The sequence below is a fragment of the Portunus trituberculatus genome, chromosome 9 (genome assembly GCF_017591435.1).
Source record: "Portunus trituberculatus isolate SZX2019 chromosome 9, ASM1759143v1, whole genome shotgun sequence".
Classification (NCBI taxonomy): domain Eukaryota; kingdom Metazoa; phylum Arthropoda; class Malacostraca; order Decapoda; family Portunidae; genus Portunus; species Portunus trituberculatus.
The window spans coordinates 7,258,692-7,277,093 of NC_059263.1; the positions used below are offsets into that span (position 1 = coordinate 7,258,692).

Genomic DNA, 18,402 nt, shown 5'->3' on the forward strand with positions numbered 1-18,402 from the left:
AGTGTGCTTAGTGGTGTTGACAGCATCACTAATACCTGTGCTGCCTCATTGTTAGTACATCCACGTGGTTATTTCAATTATTCTTATTTATTGTATTGCCTCTGTGTCTGCTTGGATGTCCGTCCTGGCCTGTGATCTCTTTAATTTATTCTTCCTTGTTTTATTTTAGCTACGTCTTTATTTGTTCTGTTAACTCGATAGGTATGTTTCTGTGACGTTAATTTTGTGTGTGATATATTATGATTTTGGTGGGTTGTTTTAGTATATCCACCATTTTGCTCTTCCATAGATGTCTGCATGTATAGATTAACCCCTCCAGTATCATAACACGTTTTAATATTCATTCTGGTTGCTATTTGGTGATTTTATATAATTTCATAAACTTATGTGGGGATTGAAATGGTGAAGACTGTGGCGAATTAATCTTTTGACCTCCATAGACCCTTTTTAATGTTAGTGAAATGATTTATTCGTACGCAAATCTCAAGTAAAAATGTGATGAAGAAATTAAGCCGTACAATTTTGAGAGATTCGGAGTATAAATGAGTTAACCTTTCAGTTTTTCCATTATTTTAAACTACAGAGAACGAATAAACTGAATAGATAACTAAATCATTTTAACATTTCGACAATTACGTGAAAACACCCATACACTAACTTACATATCCCTATAACCAAACTAATAAAAAGACTAAGAAAAACTATATCTCACAATAAATAGAGATCAATAACTAGCAATCATGGAAAACTAAAAATAAAAATACGCTCGTAGGAACATAAGAGGCCGCCATATTGAACACCGGCTACCCATTCCTCGCCCTCTGCGGGATTTTGCGAGACTTCGAGGCACGGTGATGCTGTTTGTGCTTTTCCTCTTGCCGGCGGGAGTGTCAGTGCCCCAGCCTGTCCCCGCGGCCCCTAGCTCCCCGGGGGGGAAGCATGGGGTGGCGGAGCGGCGGGGTGTTGAGGAAGGTCATTGAAGAGGTTGTAGAGAGAAAGAGAGAGAGAGGTGGGGTGTTGTGATGGTGGTGGTGTGTACGTGTGTGTGTGTGTGTGTATGTATATATATACCTAGGTGTATGTTACAGGGTTGGAGTGGGGTTCATAGTGACCTGTCTCTATATCTACATTTGTCTAACTTCTTCATAAATTTGTGGACACTTTCTGGTGTTACAATCTCTTCTCTTCATCCATTCCAGATGTCTCCTGTCCTATGTGGAAAACTGAACCTCTTGATATTCCTATGACACTGACTTTTCTTGATTTTCTTGGAATGTCCTCTTGTTTGTCTGTCTCCCTGCCCCGTCAGTGTTACCAGGTCTTGTCTATCTATCATCTCCATGGTTTATTAACTTATACATCGTTATTAGGTCTCCTCTTTCCCGTCTATCCTTCAAAGTTGGTAGCTCCATCTCCTTCAGTCTTTCTTCATAGGGAGGATCTTTTATTTCAGGGACCATCTTTGTAGCAGCCCTTTGTATCCTTTCTAGTTTCTTAATATCTTTCTGTCTATATGGCGACCATACCACTGCTGCATATTCTAGTCTAGGTCTTATCATAGTGGTTAATATCTTTTTCATCATACTTTTATCCATGTAATTGAATGCTACCCTGATGTTTGTTAGTGTCTTGTATGTTGAAGCAAATAATCCATTTATATGTCTGTCAGGAGTCAGGGTGTCTTGTATAATCACTCCCAGGTCTTTCTCTTCTCTTCTTTTCATTATAATCTCTTCTCTCATTTTATATTCCCATGTAGGTCTTCTGTTACTTTTACCCATTTCCACTACATGGCATTTCTTAGTATTAAATTATAATTTCCACTTCTGGCTCTGTGTGTGTTGTAGCCTTATTTTCACCACTATCCTAATATAGATGTCCCTCCAGTTGTCCTCGTTTCCCTGCTCCCCTTCGCAGTTTTTTCACTCACCTGACGATGTAGGAATGAAAATATAACCAAAACTAACAGAACTTTTATCTTTAATCCCCTTCAGTACCATGATGCATTTCCATCCTCATTCTTTTTACTATTTGGTGATTTTATACAGCTTCAGAAACTCATGTGCAGGATTAAGATAGTGAAGACTGTGGACCATTAATCCCCTGATCTCCGTAGACCCTTCCCAATGTCAGTAAAATGGGCTAATTGTGCACAGATCTCAAGGTAAAATGTGTCCCAGTATTGAAGGCATTAACTTAACATAATCCAGCTGCCAGAACTTAACCTCTTCATTAATGTGACTTTTTTTTTTTTTTTTTCCTTTTTTTTTTTACCCTTGGCCACTCCTACATTTAAAAAAAAAAAGACGCATTTTCACATTTTTCTGCTTACACTATGGTGATTTTATAGAACTTCAGAAACTTGTGGGGGATTAAAATAATGAAGAATGTGGCCATTAATCTTCTGACCTCCATAGACCCTTCCTGATGTCAGTAAAATCATCTAATAACACCCAAAACTCATGGTTAAAATGTGTCCCAGTACTGAAGGAAAGGAGTTAACCACACTCTTGGTCGGAAAGGCGCTCAGGAAGATGTATCAGTGGTGTGTGTCACTAAATAAAGTCAGTTAGGTTAGGTTTAATCCCTTCAGTACCATGATGCATTTTCCTCTTCATTCTGGTTACTATTGATGATTTTATACACCTTCAGAAACTTTTGTGGGTGATCAAAATAGTGATGACTCTGGCCATTAATTCTCTGACCTCCATAGACCCTTTCTAATGTGAATAAAATTGTCTAATCACACCCAAAACTCAAGGTAGAAATCCGTTCCAGTAGTGAAGGAGTTAATCACGCTATTGGTCGGAACGGTTCAGAGGAAGACTTACCAGTGGTGCGTGTTGTGTTGCCTCAGTTAGGTTAGGTTAGTTGGGTTAGTTTTATTTATTTTTTTATTTATTTGTATTTTTTATTTGCAGGAGGGAAAACCAGTGAAGGGTAACAAAAGATTTAAAAAAAGGCCCACTTGAAAATGTCAGTTCCCTTAAAGACGGTATAGAATTAGCCAGAAGTGAGGGATAAATGTCATGTGTAGTGCTAGGTTAGGTGAGGTGAGGTTAAAGTAAGGTTGAGTTTAAGTTAGCGTTGGTCTGGTTCTGGTTATCATATTTTCATTAACACGTCAGCTGAGTGAAAGAACTGCCAAGGGGAGCTAGGAAACAAGGACCGCTGAAGGGACCACTATATTAGGACAATGACTTATTTTTTCTGGTCAATTTGCAGTTTCCGGCAATCATGGACTCTGGTGTGACTTGTGTTTTTCATGTGAGAAGTGTAGTGAAATGATTGATGGTATATGTCATCTCTGTTGCTATTTGATATTTTTTTTATTTATGACTGATTCTTCACTTCCACCTTATGCCTGCCTCTCATTCCCAACGATCTTGGGGAGGTGTGGGAAATTGATGTTTTGGATGGGGATTATTTTGTTTATTTATTTATTTTTTTATGAATTTAGTTGAGCAAGTGAATTTTTTGATGTGTATTAAATTGAGGTTATAACATTGGGTTTGGTTAATAACACTTGTAGGGTCCAGCTAGAAGGTGATAATGTTGTGTTGGGTTAGTGACAAGCATTAACCCCTTTAGTACTGGAACACATTTCTACCTTGAGATTTGTGTACGATTAAACCATTTTTATTCTCATTAAGAAGGGTCTATTGAGGTTAGAAGATTAATGACCACAGTCTTCACAATTTTAATCCCCCACATGAGTTTCTGAAGCTATATAAAATCAACACATAGTAAGCAGAATGAATATGAAAGCATGTTATGGTACTGTAGGTTTAAATTGAGGTTATGATGTTGGGTTTGGTTAGTAAAGCTTGTGGAGTCTGGCTAGAAGATTATAATGTTAGGTTAGGTTAGTGACGAGCATTAAATCAAGGTGATAATGTTGGTTTGGGTCAGTGATGCTTGAGGAGGATCCAGAGGTAGCCTTTCCAATGATCCAAATCCAGGTGTAGCAAATCATTGTCATCGCTGCTCAATAATAACAAGGCAACACTCGCCACCACCGCTGCATCCTCTCACTGCCACCATCAATGTATTTTCAGAGATTTTTTTTATGTGATTTTGTTAATTTCTGATGTCTTTTTGCAACACACATTACTCAATTCCCAACAGGTCCCCAGAGGTTGTTGGGAATGAGAGGCAGTCATAGTTAGGATTGGCAAAAGTTATAAGTCAAAAAATATCTATTTGTGGCAGAAATGACACACACACCACCAATCATTTCACTACACTTCTCTCCACAGAAACATGAGTCACACCACAGACGCCATGGTTGTGTGACACTGCAAATTGACCATGAGTTTTCTACGTTAAAGATTTATTTCCTCTTATTTATTTGTTTGTGTTTGTTGTATTGTAAACAAGGAAGGAATCAATAAATCTAATCTAATCTCTCTCTCTCTCTCTCTCTCTCTCTCTCTCTCTCTCTCTCTCTCTCTCTCTCTCTCTCTCTCTCTCTCTCTCTCTCTCTCTCTCTCTCTCTCTCTCTCTCTCTCTCTCTCTCACATTAATTCCCATACTCTAGATGTTTACTATGATATGACCTATTTTGACCTGCTGTTCCTCCCTCAGGCTGGAAAGGAGGGTAGCCATCATGGGGGAGGAGAGTGAGGAGGAGTGTGACCCCCAGAGCAGCCTGCCCCCTGTGAAGCGTGTCAGGCTCACCCAGACTGATCTCCTTAACTTGCTTTTGAATGAGGTACGTGTGTGTGTGTGTGTGTGTGTGTGTGTGTGTGTGTTACTTTATGTATTATTCTCCATCTCTTTTGTCTCTTTTTTTCCATGAGGTATGTGTGCTTCATTGAACAGTACGTGTGGTATGTGGTATGTTGTCTCTTTCTCTTTCTTTTTCTTTTTATCTCTTTCTCTCTTCCTCTTTTTTTTTTTTTTTGTAAGGTGTTAGTGTGTTTGCATATGTGTTATCTCTCTCTCTCTCTCTCTCTCTCTCTCTCTCTCTCTCTCTCTCTCTCTCTCTCTCTCTCACAGAGGTGGTGGTGAGTGAGGAATGATGATGATGATGAAAGATAATAAGAAAAATAGAAAGATTTAAAAGAAAAACAAGAACAAGAACCATTTGACCTGCAAGGGGACTGGCAATTAAGTTTTTTTTTTTTTTTTTTTTTTTTTTTCCTTCCTTAGCCAGTTTCTCTTCTCACATAAAAATAAAGAATAACAGCAATAACTTCTTTCTCACAGGTGTTTTCCTTAGCCACTTTTCCTTCTCACTTAAAAAACTTGAATAGAAACAACAACAACAATAACATCATCTTTCTCGCAGGTGACGGAGATCAGAACATGCATGAACACTCGTCTCACTCTGCTGGAGAACAAGGTGTCGGTTCTGGTCCACACCTGCAACAAGATCTCCTCTCGGCTTGACACCATGGAGCAGCTCGCCACCAACACCACCTCCCCTCACCACCACCACTCCACCACCTCTGCCTCCTCCACTTCCTCCTCCACATCTAAGCAGTCTGACCAAAATGTGTATGTAGTTTAGTTATTTTTATTCATTCATTTTATTGTGTGTGTTTTTATTTTCTTATTTTTTTGTGATCTTAAATAGCCCTCTTCTCCTATTTGTGTCCTAAATGTCCCTCTCTTCTGTGCAGAGGTATGGGTATGGGGATGGACATGGCTGCCTCCTCCTCTGTGCTGGTACAGGACACGGAATCTAGCGCAAATATGAACGTGATTTCTCTGAACTCAGAGGACGACTTCCCCCATGGCTCCTGGCTGGGCGACCCCTCCCAGCCCAACATGAGGGTTCGCTGCCCCATCACACCCCAGTAAGTGTTCCGTGGGGTGTTGGGGTGTGTGTGGTTCTGTGGCTCGTATTCTCAAACACTTCTCTGCTTCACCGCCACTATTTTATAAGGCTTTATTTAAGTTTACACAAGTTTTTTAAGATGTTCTTACAGTTCTAGAGGCAGAATGACAAGATTTCTGCATTATTAACTGGGGAAACACTCTTGAAAACCCCACTAATCATCTATGTGGTCTTGTAAAACCAGTTGTGAGAAGGCAGAGTATTTTTAAGGTTATTTTTAGGGTGTTAGAGGCAGAATGACGAGGTTTATGCATAATTAAGTGGAGAAACACTCTTGAAAACCCTGCTAATCACCCTTATGGCCTTGGAAAACAGTCACGGTGAGAGCACAGAGTTTTTATGGTTCTAGAGGCAGAGTGGCAAAATTTCTGCATTATTAACTGTAGAAACAATTGAAAAACCATCTAATCATCTCTGTGGCCTTGGAAGACAGTCGTGGTGGGAGAGTAGAACATTTTTAAGAGTTTTTATGGTCTGAGAGGCAAAGTGACAAGATTCATGCATTATTAACTATAGAAACACTCTTGAAAACCCGACTAATCATGTGTGTGGCTTGGGAAAATAGTCACGGTGAGAGGGCACAGACTCTTTAAGGGTGTTTTTATGGTTCTAGAGGCAGAGTGGTGAAGTTTCTGCATTATTAACTGTAGAAACACTCTTGAAAATCCTGTTAATCACCCCTATGGTCTTGGAAAATAGTCATGGTGAGAGCAAAGCATTTCTGAATATGGACCTTAATAAGTGAATTCTTGGGTGTAATATAATGAAAGTTTAAGAGATCAGAGTAATAGTTTTAATTTCATAACTGTAGACTTTGAAAAATAGTGGCAACATAGTTGTATTTCTAAGACTTTTGTTTCAGTAACACAGTTTTTTAAGGATATTATCATGGTTCTATCTACATATTAATATGATTTCTACCTTATCAATAGCAAAAATACTCTTACCAATAAATTTTATTATCTCTGTGCTCTGAAAAATAGTGGCCACATGACGTTTTCAAGGTTCGTCTCAGTCACATGGATTTTTAAGGGTAATTTGATGGTTCTATTGACAGATTAACATGATATCTACCTTATCAATAGCATAAAACACTTTCAAAAAAGTTTTCTCATTTTGTGGACTGAAACAAAGTAGCCATATAACATATATTTTTAATAGACTCTTGTTTCAGTTAGACTGGTTTTCAAGGATAGTTTGGTAGTTCTGTTGACAAATTAATAAGATTTCTACTTTATATATAGCAAAACCACTCATACAAACCAAGCTCCTCATGTCTGTGGACTTTGAAAAAAGTGGCAAAATAACATATATTTTTAAAAGATTCTTGTTTCAGTCAGATGGGTTTTTAAGGGAGGTTTGATGGTTTTATTGACAGATTACATTGTTATCTACCTTATCAAAAGCAAAAACACTTGTACCAACAAAGTTCCCCGTGACTGTGGACTTTGAAAAATAGTGGCCACATAACTTGTATTTCTAGAAGACCTTTGTTTCAGTAGCATGTTTTTTTTAAGGATAGTGTTGTAGTTCCATTGACAGATTAACGTGATTTCTACCTTATCAATAGCAAAATCACTACCATGAAGAAATTTTATCATATCTGTGGATTTTGAAAAATAGTGGCCACATAACATATATTTTCAAAAGACTCTTGCCTCAATCACACATGGGTTCTTAAGGGCAGTTTGATTGTTCTATTGACAGATTGATATGATATCTACTTATCAGTAGCATAAAAACTCTTACGAAAAAATATCTCACCTCTCAACTTTGAAAAATAGTGACCACATTACCTATTTTTTTAAATGACTCATGTTTCATTTACACTGGTTTTTAATGGTAGTTTGATTGTTCTATTGACAGATCTCTATCATTTCTACTTCATATATAGCAAAACCACTCATACATACCAAGCTCTTCATATCTGTGGACATTGAAAATTGTGGCAAAATAACCTAAATTTTTAAAGATTCTTGTTTCAGTCACACGGGTTTTAAGGGAAGTTTGATGGTTTTATTAACAGATTACATTGATAACTATTTTATCAAAAGCAAAAACACTTGTACAAACAAAGTTTCCCATAACTGTGGACTCTGAAAATTAGTAATTACATGACTTGTATTTTAAAAGACCTTTGTTTCAGTAACATGTTTTTTTTTTAAGTATAGTTTCATGGTTCCATTGACAGATTAACATGATTTCTACCTATCAATAAAAAAAATCACTGAATAATTTTTATCCTCCCTCCTTTTCTCATTCTGTTTTCCTCTTCTCTCTCCCTCCTCCTGCTCCTCCTTTTTTCATTATCATTCTCATTATATCTCTTTTCCTCTTTTGTTTCCTCTTCTCATCCTCCTCCTGCTGCTGCTGTTACTTTCTCCTTTCTTCTGCTTCATCTCCTCTTCCTCCTATTCCTGCTGTTGTCTCTTCTCCAGGAACCTGCTGCATATCAACTCCACCTGCATCACAGCAGAGAAGATGGCCCTCACTCTGCTGGACTACCTCTTCACCAAGGACGAACTGGCCACCTCCAATCTCTCCGGCAGAAGTCAGTGTTTGTTTGGACGTCCCTCTTATACATTGTGGGTTTTTCACAGGAATTTCTGGGCTAAAGGGGGTATTAATTTGATTGCTTGTCTTCTGTCTCTTGTTTATGAGTGATTCAGTTGTTTTTGTGTCTATAGTTGGGATTTTTTTTTTTTTTCCCATTTTCTTTTCTCTTTTTTGTTGTTGTTATGCATTCTCTAACTTTCTTTAATTTTTTTTTTTACTTTTTTTTGTTATTGCCTATTTTCTCTCCCACAGTTTTTTTTATTTTTATGTCTCGTTACCTATTCTCTGCAACACTTTTCTCTGTCCATTGTTTGCCTGTACCCATTCTCTCCCATTTGTGTGTTTTCCCATCACTATTTTCTCCCCATTACCTGTTATTACATCTATTCTTTCTAACATTTTCTTAATCTGTTTGTTTGTTGCCATCTTGCCATTATCTATTCCCTCCCCTTCACTGTATCCCTGTCAACACTTTTCTTTGCCTGTTTGTTCGTTTGTTTCTGTTGTCATCCAATCTCTCTCCTTTTATTGTTGTTCTCTCTCATTCTCTCTAGTCCGTGTAAAACTTTTATATATTGTTACCATTACTCATTCTCTCTCCTTTCTTAGTTCTGTGTCATCTCTCATTCTCTCTTCTCCATGTAAAATTTTAAAATATTCTGTTAACATCACCCATTCACTGTATCCTTCCACCACCACCACCACCACCACTAATCACCCATTCTCCCCTTCACTGTATCCTTGCACCACCATCACCACCACCACCAATAATCATCCATGCTCCCTTTCATTGTATCCTTGCACCACCATCACCACCACCACCAATAATCATCCATGCTCCCTTTCATTGTATCCTTGCACCACCACTACTACTAAACATCATCCATTTCCTTCCAACCCCCCAGGCCGGTGGAACAAGAAGCAGCTGGACCCCCTCATGATGTTTGGCATTCGGTGTCACCTGCAGTACAAGTTCAACATTAATCTAAAGCTGTGGCACAAGATCTGTCAGAACATGGACTCCAAGTGCCGGTCTGCCTGGAAGCGGCGCATCCGAGGCATGGTCACCCAGCCCAAACAGCGGGTGAGAGAGAGAGAGAGATTTTATAACTTCACTGATGCCAAAGAGATGGACAGATAGAAAGAGAAAGAGAGAAAGAAATTTGGTTACTTCACTGGTACAATACAGGTAGACATATAGACAGCACTACAACAGAGACAAATAGACATGCACACATCACTACAACAGACACATAACAGACAGATAAGAGACAGCACTGCAACAATCAGACAGACATAGCACTGCAAAAGATAGACAGCACTGCAACATACACATAAATAAAAGACAGGCAAATAGATAGAACTGCAACAAGAGACAGACAGACACAGCACTACAACAGATAGGTAACACACACACCAGAAGTATGTATACAAGCATTTATTTCATACAGCAGTATTATAGAGAAAAAGATAAAAAGAACCAGTTTTTTATATAAGCATTAGACATTCGTGTGTAGAGAAACAGAAGAGCTTGTATCCTCCCTCATTTTAGCTAATACGTGACTTGATTCCCCTTCCCCTTGGCAGCAGGCGCCCCAGATTGGCCACACGTCATCAGTGCGCAAAGACCCGGCAGTCACTGAGGACATCTCCTTCGACTTTGACTCCCTGCAGAACTCAAACTTGGATCTCAGTGATGTAAAGGCAAGTTGAGAGAGAGAGAGAGAGAGAGAGAGAGAGAGAGAGAGAGAGAGAGAGAGAGAGAGAGAGAGAGAGAGAGAGAGAGAGAGAGAGAGAGAGAGAGAGAGAGAGAGAGAGAGAGAGACTGTATACTTTTCTTTTCACACACCACAGAAGTAAACCCCAACAAACACACACACACACAACCCATCTTTTCCCTGGGAGGCCATCACTCTTCTTTTTGTTGCCCTCTTAGCATCTTTTCTTATTCCACTAGTCTTCTTTTCTTCTCCTCTTGACCAGTGCCCTCTTACACAATAAACAACCCTACACACCTGTTTTCTGTCTTTGTTCACCCTCCCTTACAGAAAACGAAGCTAAATATGCAAGGGAAACGTTTTCACTTCTGAAGATAGTAATATTGTCTTTCATTCATTAAGTCACAATTTGAAGAACACAACAGCTAACCCATGTCTTCCCCAGCAGGTCATCACTCAGTCCCCAACCTGTGAGCTGAGGATCCTGAATGCCACACCAGAGCAGATATCACAGCTCCAGGACACCCAGGAAATCATTCTATCCGAGGAGCAGATCCTTACACCACCCTCAGTAAGTGGCCTTGTCCCTGCCTGCTGTGTTAGCTTCTCTTTGGTTTACTGCTGCATTATTCTCTTGTATCATCAATGCTGTTCTCTTGTATCATTGCTGTTCTCTGTGTTATTGCTGTTCTCTTATATCATTAGTAGTGGAATTTGAGAGAGAGAGAGAGGGGATAGGGTTAAGAATAAGAAAGAAAATGACCATTAGTCTGATCTCTTCTTCTCCCTCCTCTCTTCTCTCCTCCAGTCTTTTTTCTTTGCTTCTCCCTCCTTGCTGCTTCTTCCATTCTTCTTCTCTCTCCTCTAGTCTTCTTTGCTTCTTCCTCCTCCTTGTCTCTCTTCTTCCAGTCGTCTTTGCTACTTCTTCCATTTTTTTCTCCTCCTCTAGTCTTTGTCTGCCTCTTCTTCCATTCTTCTCTCCTCCAGTCTTCCTTCTTTGCTTCTTCTCCCTCCTTGCCTCTTCTTACATTCTTCTTCCCTCCTCCAGTATTGTTTGCTTTCTTGTCTTTTCCATTCTTCTCTCCTCCTCCAGTCTTCTCTCTTGTCTCTTCCATTCTTCCCTCCTCCTCCGGTCTTTGTTTTTTCTCTCTTCTTGTCTCTTCCATTCGTCCCTCCTTCAGATTTATTTGCTTTGCTTCTGTTCTTTTCTGCTCTCTTCTCCTCTCCTCTAGTTGTCTTTGCTTTCTCGGCTACCAGTGCAGTATCGTCAGTAAACAAAAGCAGATTCACCTTCCTCTTCTTTAGCATCAGTCTTCTCAATCCAGCTTTCACTTGTTTCTCTCATCACTTAAGAGGACTGCTACTGCTTTCCCTCACTGCAGTTTCTGGTGGGCATAAGAAAATGAGGGAAGGTGAAAAATGCTGTCATGACTACACGTGGCAGTCCCTGTATGAGCAAAGCTACTCAATTCCATAAATTTGTCTAAAAGATGTTATTGTTAAACTGCATTTGCCATCTGTCTGTACACTTTTTTTAATCTAAATCTCCCTGCAAGGCAATGACATCTGAATTTGACCTAATTAATCTACCTATTTTCATGTCATCTGAAAATTTACCAACCACTACTAATTCCACTATCCAAATAATTAATATATCAGTGGCCCTAAGACTGATCCCTATGGCATCCCACCAATTATCTGGCTCTTACTTATTTGTCCCATCACTGAAGAGAACTGCTGCTGCTTTTCCTCAATGCTGTTTGTGGTGGAGTGAGGTGACTTGAGGGTTCTTCTGTCAGTTAGGTTACATCAGATGGAAGACAGTGACAGTGAGGTGACTTGAGGATTCTTCTGTCAGTTAGGTTACATTGGAGGAAGGCAGGGTTGGAGTTTGAAGGTGATGGTACAGAGTAGTGTTTCATTTCTTGCTGGTGGTGCATTGGTGGCTGACAGGTGGTGGGAGAGAGCAGTGTGGGTCTGTAAGAGGAGTCAGTGAGGGCAGGAACTGTTGAGTCATGCTGGGTATTTCACAACAACTAAGAATACAAAAGACTTTATGCTCTTAGAATATTAGAAAATGGATTGAAACATGATTCTTGACACTTTTTAGCTCTTACAATATTAGGAAATTGAGCTCTTAGATTATTAGGAAATTGATTGAAACCTGATTCTTGACACTTTTTTTTAGTTCTTAGAATATTAGAAAATGGATCGAAATATGATTCTTGACACTTTTAGATCAAGTTGCACAGTCTTAAAACTAATACTGGGAATTTGAGAACATTAAACCTAATTACTTCCTTAGATATAAATCTTATATCTATCAGTGTTAATTTTGTTTGAATAACCAAGAACAATATTTACACAGCCAGATTGCCAAGTTGTGCAATATCAAAACTAATACTGGGAACTTGAAAACATTTAATCTAAGTACTGCCTTAATCTTGTATCGTTAAACTAGTTACTTCCTTAATCTTGTATCTATCAGTGTTAGTTTTGTTTGAATAACCAAAAAAGATATTTACAGAATTGAACAATGAATAACTTCAGGTTGTACTGTCTCAATGTGGCAATAAAGTTATATCTTAGCTTAAATAACTATAAAGACAATTACCAAACCACTGAACACACTCCCATCCGTTGCAGAATGAGAAGAGCATCCTGATTAGCAACTCCTCCCCGTCAGTAGCCATCGGGGGTGAGGGGCTGGGAGGGGAGTTGGACATCGGCCCAGACATTGGCTCATCCCCATCGCTGGACCACCGCATCACCCTCAAGACAGAGCCTGGCCTGGCCATCCTGGACCAGCACGGCATCCTGGCCCGGGACTCTGAAACTGATGACTGAGGGTGACAGGATGAAGGGACAGGGTGTTAGGGTGACACAGACAGGGTGATAGAGTGATGCAGGGACAAAGTGTTAAGGTGACTGGTTCTCCTGTACATACAATCTCATTTTCTGCTCTCCACATCGCTTCATCCTTGTCATTCCCACACAATCAGTCATCTTTGCACTTTTCACTGTTGATTCTAGTGTTTTGTATCATGAGTGTGGATTATATTATTTCTACTCATTCCAGACTGCTTTAAGTTGATTTCATGCTATGTTCCTACCGTGTCCTTGTTTCTGGACTAACGTTTCTACTCTTTCAAAATGAGTGTCATTTTCTACACACACTTTCAACTACGCCCTCTTCCCTATCCCCCTCTCTTAAGTGCCATGGTCAATCTTAGGCTGCACACACACACACATTCCACTGTCACTGTATCTCTGTTAGGTCAGAAGAGAGTCACAGGTACAGAGGCTACACACACATGATTTGCCTAAATTCAATGAGACTCCACTTGACCACTTACCAGCCCAGCGTTTTAATCACCACACCTCTCTACCACCACTGCCCTGATGAATTGTGTAAGAAGACAAAAAAGACTAACCTTGTAGCTGTTCCCTGTGATAAGAGTTGTGTGGTGTGGTGGTTACTGGGAAGGATCAAGATAACAAGTGGTGTTTTTCTCCATGCTGTTATCTTTTCTCTTGGACTCCTCTCTTCTATTCATCCTCTGTTCACCTGGAAGACAAAGTAAGGAATGAATCGTCGTGGCACTGGAATGCTGAACCTCACTAAGTCTGTGTGGGGGTGTTAAGCGTCATTCCTGCTCTCCCTCTTAACGTTAAGCCACCATTTCTTGTATCTTTTTTTTTTTTTTCATTTATTTCATTCACTCATCTAAGTATTAAGTTTGTTTTCCCCATCACTTTACTTCCTTTTTACAAATTATACAGACCCAACACTTTAACTAACTTTCTCAGTGTGCTTTCAGTCTTGTTCATTTACACTGACTTTCTCTGGTTTTCTATTGTTAGTTCAAACCCCACCCCCATCACCATCTCCACCAAACCATTACATCCCCACCACTCAACATCATCCAACATCATCCCTAGTATTCTCTGCCACCCCAAGACATCACATCACCACTCAGGTATCCACCACTCCTATGCTTCACAACTCCCTGTGCTGCTCCTCACCCCATAAGTGAGGCTCATCACCATTCTCAAACATATCACTCACTCTTCTCAGTGTTCCTCCTTCCCTGGTATTCTCAGTATGTCTTGTGCACACCTAGCTATTTTCACTCTCCTGTTCACTGGCTCCCTTGTATTCTCTATTTGTTACTTCTTTCTGTGGTTTATGAATTACTGGGAAGCTGCCTCATCAGTCTTCATAATGGCAGCCACTTTTCCCTCAAGCCTACTAATACTATTTGTGCTGCATAACTATTTAACAAACAATATTTTGAGACCTTTCCATCAGTCCTCTACTCCACATATGTACAAGTGACTGACTGCTATTTGTACTGTCATACTGTCAGTGACAGTACTGTTTTATCACTAACTGTAGCTATTTGTAACTGAGCCCAAGGCTGTGAGTCCCTGGGCTATAAATCACTGCAGGAGGTTGTTCCTCCTAAATTGTTATATTATTACACATACTAATTTTATACTTATAATGATTAAGAGCTTTAGAAGCAAGCTGGCCTTTGAAGCCTCTTGGCTAATGTTTGTTGTACTGTACCTGAGTATTACCCATTGTCAGTCTGGTGCAGGTGTTACAACTTGCACTGTTTTTTATCACTGTCAGTATTATAGGAAAAGTATTGGAATCCTTATATGAAAATCAAGGCAGGTGTTTGTCATAATGTCTCCCTTCCCACTCACCAAGCTTCTTGTTGATGCATATTGACTGAATCAAAGGCTTCAGAATAAAGTATGTAGTTTTCCTGTACTTGAAATCAAACTTTGAATCGACATCACCATCATGAAATTTGTATGAATTGGATTATGCACAAACCTCAGAGCTCTGCACAGCTGAAGGTAAGGGATGTGTGGGGGGGTGACACACACCTCAGGCAAGGCAAGGGTTGGATAAGGGCAACACCTGCCAGAAACCTTTGTCAGACCCTCATTACACACTGGTAACGTGTGATTCTTGTTTTCTGTAAAAAGTAATATCAAAACAGAAATTGTGAGGCAGAGGAGGAGAGAATGGTGTGTGCATGTGTACAACAGCCTGATGGAGTGGCCTGCCATTAATGCATAGACTGTAGCTACCACTCAGGCCCCTGCACCTTTTCTACCTCACTCCATCGCATCACCTCACCAACACACATCTCATGTGCCACTAACTACGTCAACCACCACTGTGAGGGCTGGCACAGATAACCAACCTTCTGATCACCAATAGACCACCTGTCTCAACACCACAGCCTACAGGTGTCCCCAGCAGCATCCATGACCACCATTTATTCTCATGTAGGCATCTCCCCCCATCACGAAGATCCCTAAGATCTCCAAAGGTCCTCACAACCATCAGCCTGTCAGCAGGTAGATAGGGAGTGATTGACTTGATGTGTCTTGATTCATGATAAGCAGGGAACCCTTCCAATGCAGTTATTTTCATTATGATCGTATGTACCAACCACCAGATTATAATTACCTAATAAAACATCTTGTAAGATGCTTGTGGTTTTGTTAGCCAGTGTTGCAGTTGTGTTTGCTGCTTAGTGGTGTTTTTAGCTGCCTAGTAAGGATAAGAGAAAAAGGAAAATGGAGAGGAAGAAGAATGGAGGAAGAAAGATACAGTAGAGAAAATGGGAGAAAGACATAATAAAAAAAAACTGGATCACATCACCTTATCACCTTTTGCTCATGACAAACTATTTGCTTGTTGCTACTCTTTGTTTATGTGTGTGTGTTTGACTGTTTGATCTGCTGCAGTCTCTGACGAGACAGCCAGACGTTACCCTACGGAACGAGCTCAGAGCTCATTATTTCCGATCTTGGGATAGGCCTGAGACCAGGCACACACCACACACCGGGACAACAAGGTCACAACTCCTCGATTTACATCCCGTACCTACTCACTGCTAGGTGAACAGCACCTACATGTGAAAGGAGACACACCCAAATATCTCCACCCGGCCGGGAAATCGAATCCTGGTCCTCTGGCTTGTGAAGCCAGCGCTCTAACCACTGAGCTACCAGGTGTGTGTGTGTGTGTGTGTGTGTGTGTGTGTGTGTGTGTGTGTGTGTGTGTATTTACCTAGTTGTATTTACCTAGTTGTAGTTTTACAGGGCCTGGGCTTTATGCTCGTGTGGCCCCGTCTCCATATCTACACTTATCTAATCTTACTTTAAAAGTGTGCACACTCGTTGCAGACACTACTTTTTCATCTAAACTGTTCCACGTCTCAATACATCTCTGCGTGCAACTATTTGCTGTAATTCTCATTATTTGTTCCATGATCTCTATTGTATGACGCCGAGAGCGCAATAAATTAATCAATAACAATGACAACAATGTATCGTACAACATCACGTAACTAACAGGTATCATAACCGTCACAGACTCACAATATCACTGTCGCGTTGTTTCACTCTTCCATCCCCTCCTCCCTCGCCTGCACAGCCCGCAAGAGAAGGCAGCAAGATGCTCAGTCAGTAATTGCTAGTCTGTGTGTTGTGCCCTTGCGTGTTAAATCAACTCGAGGAACGCGACAAGCGCATTACATTGTTGGACCTTGTACAGCTTGAGTGTTAACCCCTCCAGTACTGGGACGCATTTCTACCACGAATGTTGGGCATGATTAGATGATTTTATTTACATTAGGAAGGGTGTGGCACAGGATGTAGGGATTCAGTGGTGTAGTCGGTTAAAGTGGGTACCAGCCAGGGTACGACTCCCTGCCATGCTTACTTCTCCGGAATGATGTCCATTATTTTTCCTTTATTCCATTCTTTCATCTTTCCATCTCTAATTTCTCCTATACTGTCTTAATTAACCCTCACACTATATACCCATATATATAGGAAGGCTGTGGTATAGTAGGTAAGGTGGTGAGCGTGGGCTCGGGCAGACGTCCATTCCTAGGTTTGAATCCTACCACATCCCGTCTTAATATTCTGCCATTTGTCATGTGGTTTAAAGTTAGCTACATGTCACCATGATACTCAAGTTCTAGGTGGTTACACCAAAGGTGCGCTTGGGTGGTGACATGAGCCTTAATATGGATACCACTATGAATTAATGAACCAAAGATTGAACCGACAGAAGAAGGCCTGGATGTAATTGAAGTGTGTGAAATGCTGGAAAGATTGGATGTAAGGAAAGCACAAGGGCCTGATAGAGTAGGTATCAAATTGGGTGTTGAGGGAATGTAAGGATCAACTGGCAAAAAAGATTTGTGGCCTCATATCGAAATCTCTGCAGTAGGGGCAGGTGCCAAAGGACTGGAAAAAAGCATATATACTACCCATATTTAAGAGTGGAAACAAGGAAAATCCATCAAACTACAGGCCGGTGTCATTAACAAGTGTTATGGTTAGACTGTGAGAGTCAGTAATAAAGAAAAGATGGAATGATTATCTAGAAAGGAAGAAAATATTGACTAATGGGCAGTTTGGATTTCGGAAAGACAGATCATGTGCAACAAATTTATTGTGCTTCTACTCTCGGGTCATAGATGTGGTACAAGAAAGGGTGGGATGGGTGGATGAAATTTATCTAGACTTGAAGAAAGCATTTAATAAAGTCCCTCATAAGAGACTGATCTGGAAAGTGAGAGAAAATGGTAGGCTGAGGGGTAGGCTTTTGGAATGGATCAGTGATTTCCTGACTGGAAGAGAGATGAGAACAGTAATAAGAGATAGGAAATCAGCTTGGAGGGAAGTGACTAGTGGAGTACCTCAGGGGTCAGTTTTGGCACCGTTACTGTTTGCTGTTTACATAAATGATATGATGGAAGGAGTGAATAGCTATATGAGTTTGTTTGTGGATGATGCCAAATTAATGAGGAAAATAACTAAAAAAGAAGACTGTGAGGCATTGCAGAGGGACTTAGACAAGATCTGGGAGCAGGGATGTGGAGTCGGAGTTGGAGTCGGAGTCGAGGAGTTGGCTACTTTTGGCCGGAGTCGGAGTCGGAATTGGAGTCAGAGTCGGTAAAAATATGAGCAACTCCGACTCCTTTACGTGATAAATTTTCGAGTAAAGATTCCACTTCATGGAGATTCCTACAAATTGGGAGAAATTGATTTTGTGGAGGATGTGTCCAATCAAGCATTACATATAGAGAAAATTTTTATTAATTTATGATAATTATATAATCGTCAAGTACACTTTTATTATGGATTGACTCAAAAATATGTAAGTATTGATTCTCTTAACTTTCGTCTTTTTTGGGTGTGGCAACTAGCGGGCTTTTTGTTTAATCTTTTCCCTTGGCC

General features: G+C 40.2%; 1 protein-coding gene and 1 long non-coding RNA gene across 6 annotated transcripts; one reads left to right on the forward strand and one right to left on the reverse strand.

The window, feature by feature from the left end:
- The first annotated feature begins 754 nt into the window (after positions 1 to 754).
- On the forward strand, positions 755 to 15,635 carry LOC123501500 (protein BANP-like). Of its 5 annotated transcripts, none has more exons than XM_045250354.1 (9): positions 755 to 846; positions 4,588 to 4,714; positions 5,294 to 5,502; positions 5,628 to 5,804; positions 8,284 to 8,396; positions 9,307 to 9,485; positions 9,989 to 10,105; positions 10,568 to 10,690; positions 12,766 to 15,635. In XM_045250354.1, the coding sequence occupies exons 2-9, from the start codon at positions 4,610 to 4,612 to the stop codon at positions 12,964 to 12,966; spliced, it is 1,224 nt and encodes a 407-aa protein (XP_045106289.1). In that variant the 5' UTR covers positions 755 to 846; positions 4,588 to 4,609; the 3' UTR covers positions 12,967 to 15,635. The 5 variants fall into 5 exon arrangements, with proteins under 5 accessions (XP_045106289.1, XP_045106291.1, XP_045106290.1 ...); XM_045250356.1 differs by having other exon boundaries at positions 834 to 972; XM_045250355.1 differs by lacking the exon at positions 755 to 846 and adding an exon at positions 847 to 984.
- LOC123501502 lies at positions 11,346 to 12,871 on the reverse strand. The gene is made up of 3 exons (XR_006673653.1): positions 12,734 to 12,871; positions 11,829 to 12,096; positions 11,346 to 11,504 (listed from the first exon to the last, which is right to left on the reverse strand). It is a non-coding gene; the product is annotated as an uncharacterized LOC123501502 (long non-coding RNA).
- Positions 15,636 to 18,402: the final 2,767 nt, after the last annotated feature.